Source organism: Sinocyclocheilus grahami, unplaced genomic scaffold, assembly GCF_001515645.1.
Source record: "Sinocyclocheilus grahami isolate Dianchi unplaced genomic scaffold, SAMN03320097.WGS_v1.1 scaffold184.1, whole genome shotgun sequence".
Classification (NCBI taxonomy): Eukaryota; Metazoa; Chordata; class Actinopteri; order Cypriniformes; family Cyprinidae; genus Sinocyclocheilus; species Sinocyclocheilus grahami.
The window spans coordinates 903,953-923,568 of NW_015505363.1; the positions used below are offsets into that span (position 1 = coordinate 903,953).

General features: G+C 38.0%; 1 protein-coding gene across 2 annotated transcripts in view; it reads right to left on the reverse strand.

The window, feature by feature from the left end:
* Positions 1-18,756, reverse strand: part of gramd2aa (GRAM domain containing 2Aa) — a 20,398-nt gene extending 1,642 nt beyond the window's left edge. Inside the window, exons 1-10 of one of the 2 annotated variants that reach the window (XM_016284545.1) lie at positions 17,698-17,905; positions 14,059-14,160; positions 8,752-8,809; positions 6,251-6,323; positions 5,362-5,465; positions 4,496-4,594; positions 2,614-2,685; positions 2,455-2,517; positions 2,004-2,181; positions 835-928 (exon numbers count right to left, since the gene is read on the reverse strand). In XM_016284545.1, the coding sequence (XP_016140031.1) occupies positions 835-928; positions 2,004-2,181; positions 2,455-2,517; positions 2,614-2,685; positions 4,496-4,594; positions 5,362-5,465; positions 6,251-6,323; positions 8,752-8,809; positions 14,059-14,160; positions 17,698-17,741 (887 nt within the window). In that variant the 5' untranslated portion in view covers positions 17,742-17,905. Of the gene's footprint in view, positions 1-834; positions 929-2,003; positions 2,182-2,454; positions 2,518-2,613; positions 2,686-4,495; positions 4,595-5,361; positions 5,466-6,250; positions 6,324-8,751; positions 8,810-14,058; positions 14,161-17,697; positions 17,906-18,562 lie in introns of those variants that run through there. The other variant, XM_016284544.1, reaches the window with a different exon arrangement.
* Positions 18,757-19,616: the final 860 nt, after the last annotated feature.

Consider the following 19,616-nt stretch of genomic DNA (forward strand, 5'->3'; position numbering starts at 1 on the left):
ATACATTTTTAAATAGTAATAAAATAAAGGTTCTGAAAACTAACAGTGCTTTTAACATCTATATTTGGTGGGGTTTGTTTGAATTTGTTGTTTCCTTATAATTTGCGGGTCCCAATATGTCATCTTATTCTGTTGAGATTGTTGTTTTAAAACATCTCTTCTGGTAACATCTCTTTTAGACAGAGCAGAGTATTTTTCTGAAAACAAACAGCAGACCCACTGGCATGTGCACGTGGCACTGCACGATCTGGATAGCCAGTTTACATGCATGGCAGTTTACTTGTCCAGTGAGTTTATCCCTGCTGCACCACATAAACTACATAAATCAGGCCACACGACGATGGGCACGGATTACTGGAACAGGTGGACTGGCAAGCAAATGCTAGTTTGTGCGTCCAAGCAATGAGAAAATCCCCCCTGCCTCTTGATTTGATCTATTTATAAACCTTAGAAAAAAGCTGACTTTTTACTGAAGTATGATTAAATGCGCATACTTTTTTTCCACAAATGTTTTTCGGTCTTTGACTTTCAATTGAAGACTTTTGACACAGTACCCGTGCTTCAAATGAAAGGTGATATAAGTGATTTTTTGAGTATGAAAATAACAAACCATTTACAGTAGGAAATTTACTAAATATCTTCATGGAACATGATCTTTACTTAATATCCTAATGATTTTTGGCATAAAAGAAAAATCTATAATTTTGACCCTTACAATGTATTTTTGGCTATTGCTACAAATATACCCGTGCAACTTAAGACTGGTTTTGTGCTCATATGTGCAAGTAAGAAAGCAAGCATGGACACATAGCAAGGATGTCCAGCCAAACTCACAGTAGGATGAAGAATTTCAGTAGCTGGTACTCCATCTGGCCCAGTTCTGGTATCGTCTCCGTCAGAAGGATCTTCTTGGTTTCCAGACTTTGATCTGAATTGGACAGAACAGTATCACAGAATGAGGAAATGCATGACACAATGATTTAAGTCCCCTAGAAGATTTGTAACATTTTTCTGATTATTTTATAAATACATACAGTTCTCATATTAACTGAGAGACTACGTGGAATATTTGTTGAAATATGTTATATATGTAATGGCTTTTAACATTATACAAACAAGCATCTATTAGTCTTAGCAGAGGCTTGTTTTTAATGTTTTATCTCTACTTTCTAAAATCTCCTTCTGGGCTTAATCCCGTATTGCATAAAGGACCCGAGCAAACAGGACCGGTCCTGCTTCATATCCACACACACTGAGAGAACCAAGCACTCACAACATGAGCAGACGTGTGACGTGATCAGCTTGCTCCCGAACAGAATCAAATCATTTAATGGACATTTTTTCATTCCATCCCAGAAACATTTGATAAAATGGGGACATTAACTGCCAGTCTGGTCTGAGAAATTAATCAGTGCATGGCTAATGCGTTTGCAGAACTTGACCTGGATTTACCAGGTGGTCTTTTTTCTGAGGTCAAAATTCATCTTTAAAATCAATAGATTTGAAGCCATATACTGGATCAACAGACAGACTGTCATCATGCAGCTCTCAACCAGTTTTACTTAACAAACATTCACAGCAAGTAATATCTAGCTGATGAAATATTTAGAACAGACCAAAACTAGAAAGATTTATTTCACTGCCTACTCTTTAATTACATAAAGATTATACTCATGTCCTCCACAGTTTTAAAATCCCCTTATATTTTCCATGACTGTGGGAACCCTGTATGGTGTAATCTCAAAAAGGAGTTATTTCCAAAAAAAAAAAAATCTGATTACAGAACTTGCAAAACCCATCTGAAATATGCAATACTGAACATTTCATAAATTTTAACCCATCATTTCCCCTATCAATGTGTGGCAGTACCATACTAGCATAGATTGTGATCATCATATACATGCTATTTACATGTTAATTCAAGGAAAAACTTTAGAAAACCATAAAACTATGGCATCATTTCCCCAAAAATATCTAAATACATGTTTAGGTCAGTCACTCACCCTCCAGAGGCTTGTCTGTCTGGAAGGGGGCGTCTACAGTATCCAGGCTGCCAGTGGAGTTTCCCAGTAAGTCAGGAAGAGATGAAGCTACAGACACAACTGACGGCTTCCTCCTCCACTTCAGCACCGGAGGAAACTCATCTGGTACAGGGAAAACTTCAGGGACAGGGAACTCATCCTACACCAGCACAAGGGAGTACAGGTCACACTCATGGGGAAATTCACTGAGAATGCACTTATTGCGATTAAAGCACATTCTGTAGTGCTGCTTGCACTGTGGTTCGCAGGTTGTCAAGATGCTTTTTGCACTGAAATACCATTTGCAAAAGTTGCATAAACTATCATATTACATCTGATGTTCTTACTATGCAATAATGAAAGTCTTAACATGCAAAAAGTTACTTGAGTTTGGGGTATCTAGAACCAGAGCAATCTAGACTCTCAAACCTACCAGAGATAAAGAGTTGGGCTCCTCCAGGTACTGCTTGAGGCTTAGGATCTTCTTCCCATTGACCTGTATGACAGACAGCAGCATGACAACTTGTCATTAGGCTAAAACTGTTTACATGTTCTCGACGTAATAGCCCAGAGGTTCTGACTAAACTCTCACCTGTAGATGTGTGCAGATGCGTCTCAACACATCATAGACGCTATCTCTGGACAGTAGAGACACAAACACGTACTGTGGGTGGAAAGGACACAAACATATCAAAATTAGAGTGAAGAAATGTAAACAGAGACTATAATACATGGTGGATGTGGCATGTCCGCTTACATTCCTGCTGGAAAATCCAGCTATAGATGGTAGCTGTGTTTTTATACATGTTAGTTGGTTTCAAACTAGTCCAAGCTGGTCTTTAGATGCTCAAAGCCAGTTTAGGTGGTTAATAGTGTAACTAATGCTAGAAGATATTGGACCTTCAAAAAACAGCTAACATGCACCAAAACACAGCTTCTTTATGACATTAAGCTGGTAAAAACCTGGTTAACTCTTTACCTTGGACTGGTTGGTCAACAACCTACAGTAAAGCAGCTTGGACCACACTCTTAAAAATAAAGGTTCCAAAAGGATGCCGCAGAAGAATCATATTGGATTCCCCAAAGAAGCTTTCAGTGAACTGTTCTTAAAAAAACATTTAGTGTGAAGAACATTTTAATAATCTAAAGAACCTTTTTCTAATCTAAAGACACAGTTACCACCTTAAAATGTTTGTAGCTGGATTTTCCAGCAGAGATAAAAGAATGTGTGCATAATCAGAGTATGAAGACAAACCACTTTCATTTCATTTAACAATGTAGCCACATATAATCTCACTACCAGGAAAAGGATCATATTTTTAGGGAACACTGTGAGTGTGTGAAAGCCGATCTCATGTGGGCCGGAGGCTTTATGGATTAGTACAAAACAAATGCAACCTTCAAGTGGAGTTGGAAAAATAATGAAATTATGTGCACATGAATGACTAAACAGATTCTCAAAGGTACCCAATTTTGCATGCATGTTCACATGAAAAAATATTTGAAAAGCATGTTTGCAAAGGGCAGTGGTAGCAGTGGAAATTTAGCTTGCATTGGAAAATTTGCAGTTAGCTTCATGCAAATGAATTCATTATTTGGAAGCTGCCATGTATAAATAAACAATATGTTGTGTGAAAGAGATGCGAGTGTATTCACTTGTTTAGATACCTGCATAAAAAATTGCCACCATTCAAACTTTATGATTTAGTTATTTCAGAATTATGTATCCAATTTGAATGCATAGTAGTGGTTGCAATAACAACCGCCTTATCTAGGATTTTACCAGGTGCACTTCAAAGCAGCAATATTCATTTTTCACAATGACCATTTTTGGTCTGCTTTTACTATATAGGAAGTAAATGACTGCCTTTAAGAAATATAGAATTACTGACTATTCAGAGGCATTAATCATCAAAACAATGTCCAATAAGACTGCTTTCAGCTGCTCTTATTCTGCTAAGTTATCAGAGATATCAAATAAGTCACAACTGTGCTCAGATTTGCCAAGATACCAGAGTCTGAAATCAACTTTTCAGTAGAGATTTCAGGAATTCAAATGTTTCTCATAAGAATTCTAGAAGAAATTTTAGAAGAAACATCTGAGACACAAAATTTGATCTCCATTAAGTTTCCTAATCTTCGAAAGCGCAATCTCCAAATAATAATTCATAAAGACCATGTCATCTGATCACAAATCAATTATTTGCATTGGCCAATTGCCAGACTACTGAATAATGCGCTTCCTTTCTAAACCAGTTTTACTTTGCTGACAAGAATCAACTAAACAAAAAGGTTTAAATGCTGGCAGGTGTGAGATATGCTGATTTAAGACAAAGATTCATACTGTGACCTAAAGTCTCAGTGTTTGCATCCATTTGCATTTTCACTGTTTTGCAGCGGCACCACAGCATATGCTGACTAAGCTTTGTATTTCAATCTGCCGGTCGATGACCTGGAACCCGGTGGAAACACACCTTCTGACTGCTGTCTGTGGTGATAGCCAAGCCATTAGGAACCAGACCTGCTGTCTTATGTTTCTTCACCAACCGCACGGACGCAACAGGAATGGCCACCTGAGAGGCAGGAGAAAGTGGCAGGAAAAAAAGGAAAAAGTTTCAAAGTGCGTCTTCAATTACGAATTCTTGCACACAACATTTTTCCACTCAAGGATGGAAACCGGGCCATCTAAATCTAATTACTAAATAACATGGTGCACAATGGAACGATATAACATTACATTTAATTCAGCATAAAAAAAACCGCAACATGGCGTGCAGCCAAAAGTACACAAAACACCAGTCATTCTATGGGATAATTTCTTGCGAATTTGTTAATTCGTACTATACGGTTATTCCTTTCAAGTTTGTTATGATGCTAAAGTTGTACTACCTTATCAACCAGAAACAATAACCACTCTGTTTTGTGTTGTTTTCTGGGTCGTTCAGACATTTTTGCACTGATCTACAACCCTGTGACATTCAACTCCACAATATTTTGAGTGTAACAGGCACAACACTTTTTCTATCACAATATCTATATAATATTTGTATTAACAATATTAAACTTTCCATGGATTTTGTAATCATTATTGCAATTATATATTGTATAATTATAATTACTATATTGTAATTATACAGTAAACTGATTTATTAGAAAGTACACTGAAATTGATACTTTCACAATGTACTCAGCTATTTATATACAGGCCTTAGATCAGTTTTCTAATTAAATGTTAAAAAATTGCACTATTTTCTAACACAAATGACACCATTTTCCTGGGAATGAACTCTCCAGTCATGTCTATCCCAGCTATAAACATCAGCAAAGACGTGATGCTCACCTTGATATCTTTACCAAAGAGGTTGGCGTAGAAACACAGCCAGTTTCGAGAGATGTAGAGTCGGCCTTGCAGCAGGATGTCTCGCAGCAGGGCACAGGAGTAAACTAAAGGAAGAGTCATAAGTGCACTTATAAAAGAGATCTGCAAGTCATGCAAGCTGATACTGAATAGCATCAAATTCTGACTTGTTTCACTTGAATTAGCCCAAAGCATGTTGATATCAAAGTCAGACAGATTGCAACAGCATAATATTACCAAACATCAAGATGAACATGAAATTCATTTGGATCCAAATGACTGAAAATAGGGATCCCAATAATTTAATCCTTGAAATAAAAGTTTTAGGATTTTAAAACATTAAAATTAGGGACATTGACCATGTGAACAACTTTTTGCAGGCAGGTGCCCAGTTTGAATCATGCTGGATTCATCAATATGATCATAAGTTTGTATTCATGCAGCTCCAGTAGTGCTATCAAATCCAAAGAGAGACACACTAAGAAAATCAAAATTAATGTACATTTGATTAATTCATGTACAATTAATTAATGAGAAAAATCATTCTCACTAGCGGTTGTAAAAATATAGGTATTCATATATTTATACACATATATGTACATATATATATAAGAAGCACAATAAAACTAGTGGTAAATGTATTATTAACTAGTATTTTCAGACCTTTGCCCCCCTCTGTATATGATACAAATAAATCAAAATAAGTAGTTTGATTAAATAAATCAAACTACTTTAAAGCAACTGAATAGTAGCACTATTACAGTAAAATAATAATTTCATGATTTCACAAGGTCACTTTACAAGGAGCGGCAAGCTGCAGCAAAGTGAAACGTAAGAGGTTGCAGTGGAAGGAGAATGACAACAAACTTACCTTTCATCAGGAGCTCTTCGTTGGGGACGCTCTGGAAAAGCTTGTGGTACTGCGCATTGTACTTGCTGACGGTCTGTGAGGAAGTAGAGGAAAGAGAGATCAGCTGCTTCGCACAGCTCTTCTGCAGCCTGGCTCTTTCTCGTAAGGGATGTGAGCTCTGCACCAAGCTGAGCATGCTGACACGACACAAACACTCCACACCAGCCAAGAGGCAGCCTTGCTGATACCCAGTCCCTCTCCACTGTCCCGGGACACAAGAGCCAACTTAGCTTCGTCCTCTTCCTGTGAGCTAACACAGCGTTTCTTCTTACTTCAGAAGCATCACTCTCTCTCTCTCTCTCTCTTTCTCGCTCTCTCTCTTTCTTCACTGCTCCGTCACATGCACAGAGCAGAAACACCCACTCACTGCACCTTGATGGAAAAACTTGTGGGCTTGTTTCTAGCACATTTATCTTCACCGGCACTCTCTCACTCTTGCTTCCTGCAGCTCAGAGCGTTTCAGAGCACACTGATGCACAACAGATCATTAGGATGATGGATGTTCATTATGTAGATGGGCTGATCCAGTCAAATGTTTAACCCTGCTTGTACAACTACACTGTCTGTGATAAAAGCAATATGTCTTAATTCTATAACCAAGTCTATAGGCCTGGAGGTGCAGAGCTAATCCTTGTGTGACAGTATCGTCCACTGCGAGCTTGACTAAAACTTCCTGAGTAGCAAAGATGTGGTCACAGAATCTATTCTAAAATCAACCAGATTACTCAAAGACAGGCACCAAAATCATTTGTACAGAGACCCAAAACATATTTAGACACTTAAGTCACAACTAAAAATGTACAGCTGTCAATCAAAATGTATTAAAAAAGTATTTTCTTGATGAATATTTTAGAGAACAAGATATTAAACCAAGTGGTTAATGTGTTGAATGTTACTCTGCTAGGACACATGAGTATATCCACTAAAAATCACCACGACACCAGATGGCTAATAATAATTGCAAAAATGCTGGGTCATTCCGTGGATGTGGTGCCTTTTCCACCTCATGACAGCTAAAGAAGGATATGTTTATTGCTCAGAAACCAGCACTGGTAGTATAAAGAGGATTTGTTTGTCAGATCTCAGCCAAGAAACTTTTGAGATAACATTTTGTCAAGGTTTAGCTAGTTAGCGTGGTCCCATTATCCCCTGCTGGTAGATAATGTAACTACACCATCTGGAAGCAAAACCCATCTTTCTCCAATTTACATAAATATGAACAGAAAGCAGTACAGATCTCCTTTCTTGTTTTTTGGCATGAATAAAGTCATATAATATACAAACAGAACCTGGGAACATGGGAAAATGTTTCATCTGATAGAAAATGTATTAAAATGCTTACAAATATTGCATATATTTTCAAATATACTTTTATTTTTATATTTACATACAGCCATTTTTAAATACGGTTAAAGGGTTAGCCCATAAATTACTCACCCTCAAGTCATCCTAGGTGTATATGACTTTCTTCTTTCAGACGAATCCAGTCGGAGTTATATAAAAAATTGTCTTTGATCTTTCAAGCTGTTTCATGGCACTCAGCGGGTGTTGCATGCATCAGTCCAAAAGCACTTAAATAAAATGTGCCCATCCATAAAAAAAAGTGTCCCACATGGCTCTGGGGGGTGAACAAAGGCCTCCTGTAGCGAATCGATGCGTTTTTGTAAGAAAAATATCCATATTCAAAACGTATTAACTACTTTAATCTAGCTTGCACTCACTGTTGTACACTGGAAGCAGTTCTGGGCGGATGACGTATGAGGTCGGCATTGCTCATGCGCTGGTGTGTCTCGTGAAAACCAACGTTTGTTAACAGGAGCAAACGAAACAAAGTTTCCTTACTTTAGCAAAGGAAAGCCAGTCTCCTCTCGGCTTATATCGAAATCCTCCGACATTCTTCTTTACAATTTTTTTTTACAAATTTTCATTTTGTACTTCTAATTAGTGACCGTTGTTTTGTTTTGATCTCTCCCCTCCGTTTCCACGTGTGTCACTTCTGAGCGGCGCATGCACAAAGCCGACCTCCATACGTCATCCGCCCGGAACTGTTTCCGTGTAGGACTTTTGGTGCAAGTGTTTTGAATATGGATATTTTTCTTACAAAAACGCATCGATTCGCTACAGAAGTCCTTTGTTCACCCCCCGGAGCCATGTGAGCCATTTTGTAATGGATGGGTGCGTTTTATTTAACTGCTTTTGGAGTGATGCATGCAACACCCGCTGAGTGCCATGAAACAGCTTGAAAGATCAAAGACCATTTTTAATGTAACTCCGACTGGATTCGTCTGAAAGAAGAAAGTCATATACACCTAGGGTGACTTGAGGGTGAGTAATTTATGGGCTACTTTTCATTTTTGGGTGAACTAACCCTTTAAGTGTCAAACTGTTTTTCGGGTCACTGTATTTACAGGTTGGACATGAGCTACAAAATGATATTGAACTGTATGTCATCTGGTACTTACAGATCCACGGTAGCATTTCTTGACATCCTCATATGACAGATCATCTATTAGATGCACCCTGTGATACAAAAATAAATATGTAAGAGGATCTGAAAAATATGAACCTGGATATCCAACATGATTAGTTTAAATGAGAATGTTTTGGTAAAAGCACATTTAAAGGGAACTAAAAGGGACCCCCCAGTCTTATTAACCTCAGGGTGAACTCATGACAGAAAATACATACAAGCTGATGATCCCCAGCCCTCCAAATATGCTCATGCTCAGGCCTGAGGCAGAGGGCTGTCCCATAACATGAAGCTTATGACTCTGACACAAATGAGGATTCCAAACAAGACATTCATGTGACACACGAAATAGATTTTTGCACAGATCGATTTTTGTTAGATATATTTATGAATAAGCTGTTATGCGAACTTCAGTTATGTGGAACAAGCAAGGCTTGTTAACACCTGCCAAATGTGGGTGAAAATCAGGACACAAGGCACACTTTTTGGCTTTTTTTTTTATGGATGTCAGTGGAGTTCACTGAGTTTTGTGAGGAAACAGCTGATCACTTTATCAATCAATGTGCTTACCATTAATCGTTCATTTTGGAGTAAACTATATTTTGACATTACAAAATAACAAAATAAATGCTGTTTTATTAAAGAAGTCACTGAGAATTGTTTTTATTTTATTTCATTTTATTTGGCTGTCTGCAAACAATGATTCACTGTAGTAAAACTGAATGCCATTTAATCATTCAGAATCAGGTTTAATAATAAATATATTCAAATCTAAGCTGTGATTTTAATAATATCGTTTATTTCTGATATTTTTGTTTTGGCTAGTAGAATTTTCAATGGCCGGCAACTTAAAAATGTAGTAGTCAGGTTGGCTGGTGAGTGAGAAAGTTAATTTCGAACCTTGGGTATAAGCGTTGAATTATTGTCATTGCCCAATGGTTAAGAGTTGGAGTTAGTAACAACATAAGGGTTAGGGTTTGTCAACTTCTGGCTCAAACAATGGCATGATATCAAGCGGGACCACCAGTATATCTGTCCAATGGCTAACAGTGTGGGACACCTGATGTACTTCACCTTTAAAACTACTCTGCTGCGATGGGAACGTCCTGTAAGTGACACTGGATAAAAATTTCAACTTCAATGACAACCCAGAATGAAATCATGAAAACTATTGACATCAGAAGCTATCAGAAATAACTCTCTATATTGTACGGCTCCTCAGAGAAAGAGCTGTGGAAACACAGGCATGTGGCCAAGAGTGCAGCAGAGAGTCCTCTGGCACAAATGCACATCTTCCTTTATCTCACTGTACTGCTGCTGACAGGACAAATGCATCTGTTATGCTTCTACCATCATTCAACTTAACAGGGAACACCACTACACCCACACTCGTGAACAAAAACATGTTTCTTTTCACACATCATTGTTCCTGAGAAGATAATATTATGTCCCCTCAGGCCTCTACTGTTTTCGCTGCACTATGCTGCTGTATCCAATAAAAATGAACATCCGAGTCCATTATAGATGACTCTGTATTTCTTTTGTCGCCATTTCAACAGAGAAACAATGGCTCATGAAGTGCAAACTGAGTTGCGAACATTTGCATGCTTTAATTATATAATAAAAACAAATAGAAATTCCCAGCAGTGTGTCAGTAGTATGTGAAGCACAAATATGCTTCACATATATGTGAGAAGTGTTTTTCAGAGCAACATGTGATGTGGCTTCCTATGTGGTGAGTGGGTTGTAACTATGTTTAGAATGGCATTCTGGGTTAGTGGCAAATGGCAATTGATTATTGAGTTGTTAACACTTCTTTTTAGAATTAAATTGTTTTGCATAATATTATAGTGTATATGGTCACCATCATGGACATTAGTGTCCTTTCTAACTAACCATATTCAGGGCCATTTTTTTCATACTGAAAAATATTCAGTATCCCAGCACATTTTGTAGCTTTAGTAGTACTGAGGCAAAGAAATCTCACAAAAAAAGTCATTTTAAAGGAACAGTTTACCAAAAATGGAAATACTCATTCCATCCAAGATGTAGACGGGTCCGAAATGTGGAATGGGAATCTTTCAGAGCAATGGATCCTCTGCAGTGAATGGGTGCCATCAGAATGAGAGTTCATGCAACTGATAAAAGCATCACAATAATCCACAATTAATCCACACAACTCCAGTCTTTCAATTAACGTATTGTAAAGTGAAAAGCTGCATGTTTGTAATAAACACATCTATCATTAAGGTGTTATAATTTTAAACTGTCACTTTTGGCCAAAATATGAGTCCATAATACATAATAACGTTTCCTCCAGTAAAAAAGTCCATCACCTGTTGTCCTCTCACATCAAAATTCACCAACATATTTGTTTAGAACTGTTTTGGACTGTTTTCTTTTGTAAGTGACTAGATTACATACCTGCAGCTTTTCGCTTCACAAAATAATTGATGGACTGGAGTCGTGTGGATTACTTGTGGATTATTGTGATGTTTTTATCAGCTGTTTGATCAGTCATTCTGACGGCACCCATTCACTGCAGAGGCTCCACTGGTGAACAAGTGAACCAGTCAAATGTAATGCTAATTTTCTCCAAATCTGTTCTGATGAAAAACTCATCTAGATCTTGGATGGCCTGAAGGTGAGTACATTTTCAGCAATTAAAAAAAAAAATAGGCTTGGCTTTGGTATCTGGTATCATGACATATACAGACAGTCTGTGTCTCATTAATAAACATTCATTCAGCAGCCTTAAAGTACCTTAAATAAATTCAAAAGTTTCTCTTCGTTATTTAAGCAAAAAAAATTTAAAATCAGAAACCATAATCTGCTGGCAGATATCTTACAAATGACAGCAAAATATAAATAGAAAGATATTACAATTTATACTGTGAGTTTTGTGCTATCCAGACATGAGTCACACACTCTAATTATGCCGGGCTCTGGTGTATTGTGACTGCAGCATGTCACAGTTGCGGGCTCATCTTGCGGAGGTGAGGAGTTACCAGACTGGCAGGGTGTCTGTATGCCCTTGGCTGAGGTTCTGCATAGGCAGACTGATTAACAGCCTAAATGCTTCTAAAGCAAGAATAAGAATATGTCCCAGCAGCAGTGTAAGGTCGGTAATTCATCTAGAAGCAAGTAAAAGGGGACAAAGATCATCAAACTTGGATTTTTACAGAGGAAACACAATACAGCCTTTGTGATACTGAGCTGTTCAGTCATTCTGCCCTGTGGATGTCAGCTCTCTGAAAAAGAACGGATGACTGTGTGAGCACATGATATAGTGCTCAATTAAACCCCATCTGGAAACATTCCTACAATTACACTCAGCCACAGAACAGGCTTACAGCGCACAGCATAAATGAGTACACCCCCTCTGAATAAATATAAAAGATGTATTTTCTTAATGATCACTAATATAATTCATGGAAAGATGGCAAAATTGAAACATATTAAACATATACTTCATAAAAGCAACAAAAAATATGCCAATATTTTCTGTAAGATAAGTAAATTAGCCAATTTTGTTTAAATGAAGGATTGCAGAAATGAGTACACCCTAGATTTAATTCAGAAAATGTATAATATTCTAGTACTTAGTATGTCCTCCAGAACTTAAAGTACACTGCTCTGACCCTTCTTGGCACTGGGTGTACAAGTTCATGACACATTTTCACATCTGTCCTGTTTAACTCCTGGAGGACGACCTCCTTAAATGCTCTGGTCTTTAATGGGGAGTTTTGCTCAGTTCGTCTCTACAGAATCCCCCACAGCTGCTCAAGAGCGTTAAGATTGAGTGAAATACATGTCCACAAAAGGATTTTCACCTTGGGAGAATGAGTATATTCATTGTCATGCTGCAAAAATGCCCAATAATGCAGGGAATGAGGGGAAGGTAGCATCTTCTATTTCAAGTTTTTGTATTACATCACACAGAGGTGTGTAAATTCATGCAAACATTGATAAAGCACAACTCCCTCACACCTTCAGCACTCATTCATCCCTATATAAAAGCTTTACTACCACTGAACGTCACTGTGGGTACCAAGCACTTCTCACTGTACTCCTCCTCTAGCAACATGCTTTTGGATGCTGTTAGATCCGAAATGATTGACTTGGTCTCTTGAGACCAGAGTATGGATTCCCAGAAGTCTCTATTTTGTAAATATGGGCCTTGGAAGAGGTTAAATGAGTTTAAATGAGTTAAATGAGTTTATTTTGCTTTGGCTACAGTGGGTAATTCTAGTGGTGACAACAACCATGCATGTCACTTCTGCAGGCTGCGTCATACTCTGTGAGATAAAGTGTCACTCTTTTCACAGCTTTTGCCGGCTCTGAGACACTTGCATGTTATTTCTCCTGCTCTTTTTCTGGCAAAAAAATCACACATCACTAAATGAAAGTGAAGACCTGAGTATTTCAGGAGCCTTGTCACAAGTCCATTGTTTTTGAATGTCGGTGCTACTTCTGCAATATTTTCACACTTAAAACAATAATTTGGTATTCCTCTTGTACCATTGTCCTCTTTTATGCTAAGAAACAAGTCACCTGGCAGTTTTCTCCCAAGTGGTTCCACTGCTGCCAGCATTAAGTCTGAGTATGATTCAGTGGGTTATATAAAACTTTTAATTGTCAGGAAATTACTTGTCTTTAAAAGTTTTGGTTCAATATACTTACCTGTTGATCAAAAATAGCCTTAAACCTATACACTTTTTAAATTTTTTTTATTTAGTAACTTTCAGGAGGGTGTACTCATTTTTGCAACACAAAATTGTATTACTTTGATAAGAAAATCTTATTTTACTGAATAATTTTGGCATTCTTCTTTGGTAATTGATCAAGCAGGCTTGTTGGAACATTATATCTCCAAAGAACCCTAACATGTCTTCTAAGTAAAGAGCAATTGCTGAATTTGTTAAGTTTTAGAGGGGGTGTACTCATTTATGCTGTGCACTGTATATAAGACGTGCACTACACATATAATGGAATCTGCCATCATGTGAATTAGTGTTTGAGTCCGTCCCAAAATAAAATTCACTTGTCACTTGTACTATGTGGGGAAAACCCACACTAACACAGGAAGAACATGGAAACTCCACAGAGAAAGGCCTTCTGACCCAGCCGGCACTCAAACCGTGAACCCTCTTGCTGTGAGGCAACAGTTTTACCCGCTAAGACAAGATGCCGCCTGCTAGCATAAACCACAAAATACTTTAAACTTTCAAAATACTTTAAAACCAGAATATACTAAGCTGAAGTTGAGTCTACTTTTACCAGTCAAGTCATAACTTGCCTGAAATGCATGTCATCGTCCTTTGAGGTCTCTGACTGATCATGAGGCGTTAGGAGGCCGACATCTTCAGCCTGATCCTGATGATCACTCATGGTCTTAAGCCTGCAATACACACAAAACAACACATCATACACACTTCTAATAAGCAAACACGAAAATTTAGTCTTTTCCCACAGCAAAAAAGCGCCTGCTATTTCTGGGGTACAATTAAAAAAGTGTGATAAATGGACCACTGCTGCACTACTGTCACCATTAACACTGCATGCTGCTTGGGCCTATTCTCTCCCTTGTTATCTTTAATTGGGAAGCTTCATTAGGCTGGAGTTCGAGTCATCTGTGTGTGCAACTGACAGACCGTTTCCTGATTTTGAAGGTCACACCATTTGATCCGCCGCTTAATGCACCCCAGAGACTTAATGCACGCTGCTACGTCGCACATACGCAGCTGGTGTGCTGCACCAGCAAACCGCTTAACTAGCAGTTATGCTGCTGGCATAGTGCTAAATGCATCTACAGGACAGAAATGAGAGGAGGGCAAAGTGCAAGGTCTGCAAACATTCCATGTTTTGAAAAATACAAAGAAAAATACATAGATAAGAGGATTCAATTGCCAGTGCATGATAATGGTAAAGGTACGACAGTTACCCAAATTATGTTTTCTGTGCTTTAAAGGGATAGTTCACCCAAAAATGAAAATTTGATGTTTACCTGCTTACCCCCAGGGCATCCAAGATGTAGGTGACTTTGTTTCTTCAGTAGAACACATTTGATGATTTTTAACTCCAGCCGTTGCAGTCTATCAGTCGTATAATGCATGGCAGTGGTAACAAAATCTATGAAAGTAAAAAAAACATGCACAGACAAATCCAAATTAAACCCTGCGGCTCGTGACGACACATTGATGTCCTAAAACGATCGGTTTGTGCCAGAAACCGAACAGTATTTATATCATTTTTTACCTCTAATACACCACTATGTCCAACTGCCTTTGAGTGCGCGCACGGCATCCGGTGCGTGAGGTGTGTACGCGCTCTGGCGTAGTTTACGTTAATGGGTGTGTTGATATCCAGCTGAAGAGCAATCAACCATAACTTCAGGCGAGCAGGCTCAGAAGTTGGGAATACATGGAAAGTCACCACTCCCGAATGAGTTCGCGCAAGAGAAAGTCATCTTTTAGTTTTAAGTCGGTTTGAACAATCTGGATAAGCGCAAGTAAGTACCATTTTGATCAGCCGTCGTACCTACAATGACTGTGCACTGTGTAAACAGTGAGTGATGTATACACGTGAGAGATCACTTCCGGCGCTTGCGTAAACCACACCAGAGTGCGTACACACCTCACGCACCGGATGCCGTGCACGTGCCGAAAGACAGTTGGACATAGTGGTGTATTAGAGGTAAAAAAAATTATATAAATACTGTTCGTTTTCTGGCACAAACCGATCGTTTCGTGTCTTAGGACATCAATGTGTCGTCACGAGCCGCAGGGTTTAATTTGGATTTGTCTGTGCATGTTTTTTTTACTCTCAAAGATTTTGTTACCACTGCCATGCATTATACGACTGATAGACTGCAACGGCTGGACTTAAAAATCATCAAATGTGTTCTACTGAAGAAACTAAGTCATCTACATCTTGGATGCCCTGGGGGTAAGCAGATAAACATAAGATTTTAATTTTGGGGTGAACTATCCCTTTAAGGGGTCATATCACGCATATTTAATTATTAATATTTTCTTCATTTTAATTTAGTTTTTCAGATCTCTCTGATCCTTAAAAATGAACCAGGGCATTGTATGCTGCTGTGCCTTTAATCAGGGCCCCTCTTCTTTCTCTCAATATTAGTGCCTATTTACTAGGCTGTAACATCACAGGATAACTGCTAATCCATTTAGCCAAATCAACTTTGGCCTACAGGCACAGAAGCCTCTCTTAAAGGCACACGGCCAATTTTATGCTACCTGGCAACAACACTGATGATTACAAAATTGGCACATGCTGCAAAAAAAAAAGAAAAGAAAAAAGGAAGTTTTTTTGCTCTAAACACACCATTTAAAATGGAATTTTGTGTCTAAATGTGTTTAAACAATTAACCTGGTAGTTAAAACCAGTTAACTAATAGCATCATTCAAACTTGAAGCACATACACAAAAATAAAGGAATAAAATATAATACTAATCTAAAATTAATGCATTTTGGCGTTATAATTAGACATACTGTATAGCTAATATAGTATACCATAAGATACAGCCATAGTAACTTAAATATTAAAATAAAAAATTAGAAAATATATATCTGCTATAATTTGTTAATGTTAATGGTTTACAGAGGGCAATGACAGGAGGTCGGCTGTATTTGTGTAAAGGGCCCTCAGGGGGGTTCACAGCAATAACAGAGAGGCAGCTGTACTGCAGGAGGCTAATGGGCCCATTCTCATGTACATCTGCGGGCTCTAACTGCACCCCAGGCAGTTGACACACAAGAGAGCTTTCTGATGGATACTTTGCAAGCCATTCACACTACATTATGCCATTTTTTGTATCCAAATTGTATTATGGGGACATGAAAGTGAGTTGGAAGACACCTGTGTGATGTCTTTTGTTAGTAACAGTCAGGGTTAAACAATTAAACACTTGGGGAAATGAGGACAGCCGCTCTTTGTTTCATTCTGACAATGCTGGAACACCTTTTCTGCCTAAAGTTACTGCATTTATTGAGGTGTCACCTTATTTTTGATTATGGCTAATACCATCACTACTGGTATTTTGGCAAAAACTGTGATTATTGTAGTAAATTCTTAAAACACCGAACTCTCATATCTCATGCACATTACATATGGTGACATTATTGTAAAACATTCAGTGGACTCAGTGGACTCTCCCTGTGAGTGACCTACATTACAGTCTCCTGCGGGCCTGCTCCACTGCCCTTACTATTTATAAACATATAGGCTAGCTCTCTATATAGAGTTTATATGGAGTGGATATTGCTTTGACTAGTTAAAATGACTTATTGCAGAATACAAATATTCTGTCCAGTGTTTGGTACAACCTAAAGGAAAATACCTATGGTGTTTAATTGTGTAGCTAGTAAAACCTACATTGACTTTGTGTACAGTACACAGATCTGCTTAAATTAAAGCTGGTGTGACATGAAATTTAAATAAAGTAATTTTATACTAATCTTCTGTAACCGTCGTGAAATCACTAATGCAGTGCTCGAGCGAATTCCTTTATAAAATGATAGGGCATGTAACATAATAAATATGTCATATTGTTATTTTTTTTATGAATAATAAAACTTGGACTACGCCAAACGATTGCCAGGCAACATAGCAACTTGGCACATTAACATAGCTAACATTAATTAACTTAATTAGTGTGCAGTCACAGATGTGCGTAGTATTTTGATATTTCTTTTACAACGGCTTGTACGTGACTCATACTTTGGAATGAAATCTAAATTACTAATTTACTTTTAACAGAAATCAAATGAATACGCATGCATCAAAATCCAAGTGAACAACAATCTAAACCCGTGCGTGCCTCGCGCATTAACATCTGAATTCATAACAGCAGACGTCACTACGTTCGCCAATATAGTGAGTAACGTTAGAGAAACAGCGCTAGTTGACACGTACCTGACGGACAGGAGATATCCAAACCCTCGCTCGACGTGTCCCATAGAGGTATATCAGTGTACATAAACAGCCATCATTAGCGGTGAGTCCGAGGTTCTAAAGGGTCATAAGTGTGATAGTGAGCGCTAGTGTGATGTCTTATGAGAGCTGTAGCGTCAGCAGCATTAGAGACTCGTGCTGTTATTAGAAGCTTCGGGAACTCTCGCCGGATTATGAACTTTCGCTCACACACACACACACACACACATACGTTATACAGACTGACTGACATGATGTAGAATCTGAACAAAACCCAATTGCTCGTTAATTTTCCCAGTCCAGCCACTTTAGACAATGGCTGACAAATTCTTATAATGATTAATGTCCTATGCAGACGTGTATGAAAATTAGTTTAGCACAAGAGAGGCTGTATTTGAAATGTTTCATGTAAGGTAGCCTACTGTCAAAGAAAACATACCATTTTTTAAAAATAAGATTATTCCATTTAGTAGTTGTTGGAAATATTTCTACCTTGTTTTGAAACCGAGATAACAAATGTGCATAGTAAAGATTGTGTAAATGAAAAAAATCCAAAGCGATGTAGGCCTAGGTTACACAGGAAAGCAGATCAAATCCAAAGTGAGAATGCACAAAATTTGAGAACTGCTAGTAATGAAGCGCAGACAAGTACAGCCTAAATGAAAGGGGGCATTCACAGTTTGACAATGAACACAAACTACACGGAGATCAGTTTTTATTCGCTTAAAGTTCAGCATTAATAGGCTAACAGAGAGTACACATACTATTGTGGCATCTGAGCAATCAATTCATTATAAAACACAAGACTCTTGAGGCAGTCTGGGAGAAAAATGCATTGTGGTCTCACCGGTCACGGGTGCGACAGGTCCTGGTGCTGTGACCATGGGGGCGTCTCTGTGGCTCAGGCCCCTCCGCTGAAGGAGCCTCAGAACTAGCTGCGTATATAGTGCATCCCATGAAATCCCAGCTGTCCGATGCAGACTTGCTAAGCAGCAAGAGGAAAAGTGTACTTCCATGCCCTTGCAGGATATCAGAGGAAAAGTTATTGCCTCAGCATCTCCCTGCCTCCCTCCCTCCCCTCCCCCTAACCCCTCCCTGCAGCGATAATCAGATTTTATATTTACACTCAACAAAATCATCCTCGCATAATCTCCACTTCTGCATCACATTGCACATAAAAAGCGCTCTTTGTTAATGACAAAGCCCTTTACAAAAGCTGAAAGGGCTTTATGTTTCTTACTGTGCAAATACTCAAGATGATTCAAAACAATTACCCTTTCAGACATTTCATTGTCATATGACTGTCTTAACAGCATTAGAGTAATATTAAGTCAGGTGAATTAAAAAGCTAAGGATTTGGAATTTCATGCATCCAAGATATTTAATGGTGAAGCTTTGCAATATTTCCAGCAATTGAGCCGGTCATATTTATAAACGTATAAGCACTCATTTTTAAATGATTAACAGCATTCCCACAGTAATGGAAATCTTGGAAATATCAGAGAATTCAAAATAAACGAGGCCTGGATATACCATGGAAAATAATTCTTAAGTCTATGACAGTTCTACAGTGCATTTTCTAGCATTTCATTGACTGTAAATTGCATAAACTCTATGAAAAGCTTTATTAACATTATCCAGAATTCATGAACGATTAGGGAAAGTCATTAAGATACATTGGTTAAACATTCTAGAAGGAATGAATAGAATAAATGAAATAATAATAAAAATGAAAAAAAATAAACTTGATAGAGTGGAAGTGGGTGTCCTCTAGTGGTAACTGGATCTTACAGTGTTCAATATGATAATTTACCTGAAAAGGGTCTTCTGTTTTGAAAAAACAAAATAAGATGACAAAAACCTTTTTATTGAAAAGCAAAATTAAAATCATTTTTTAATGA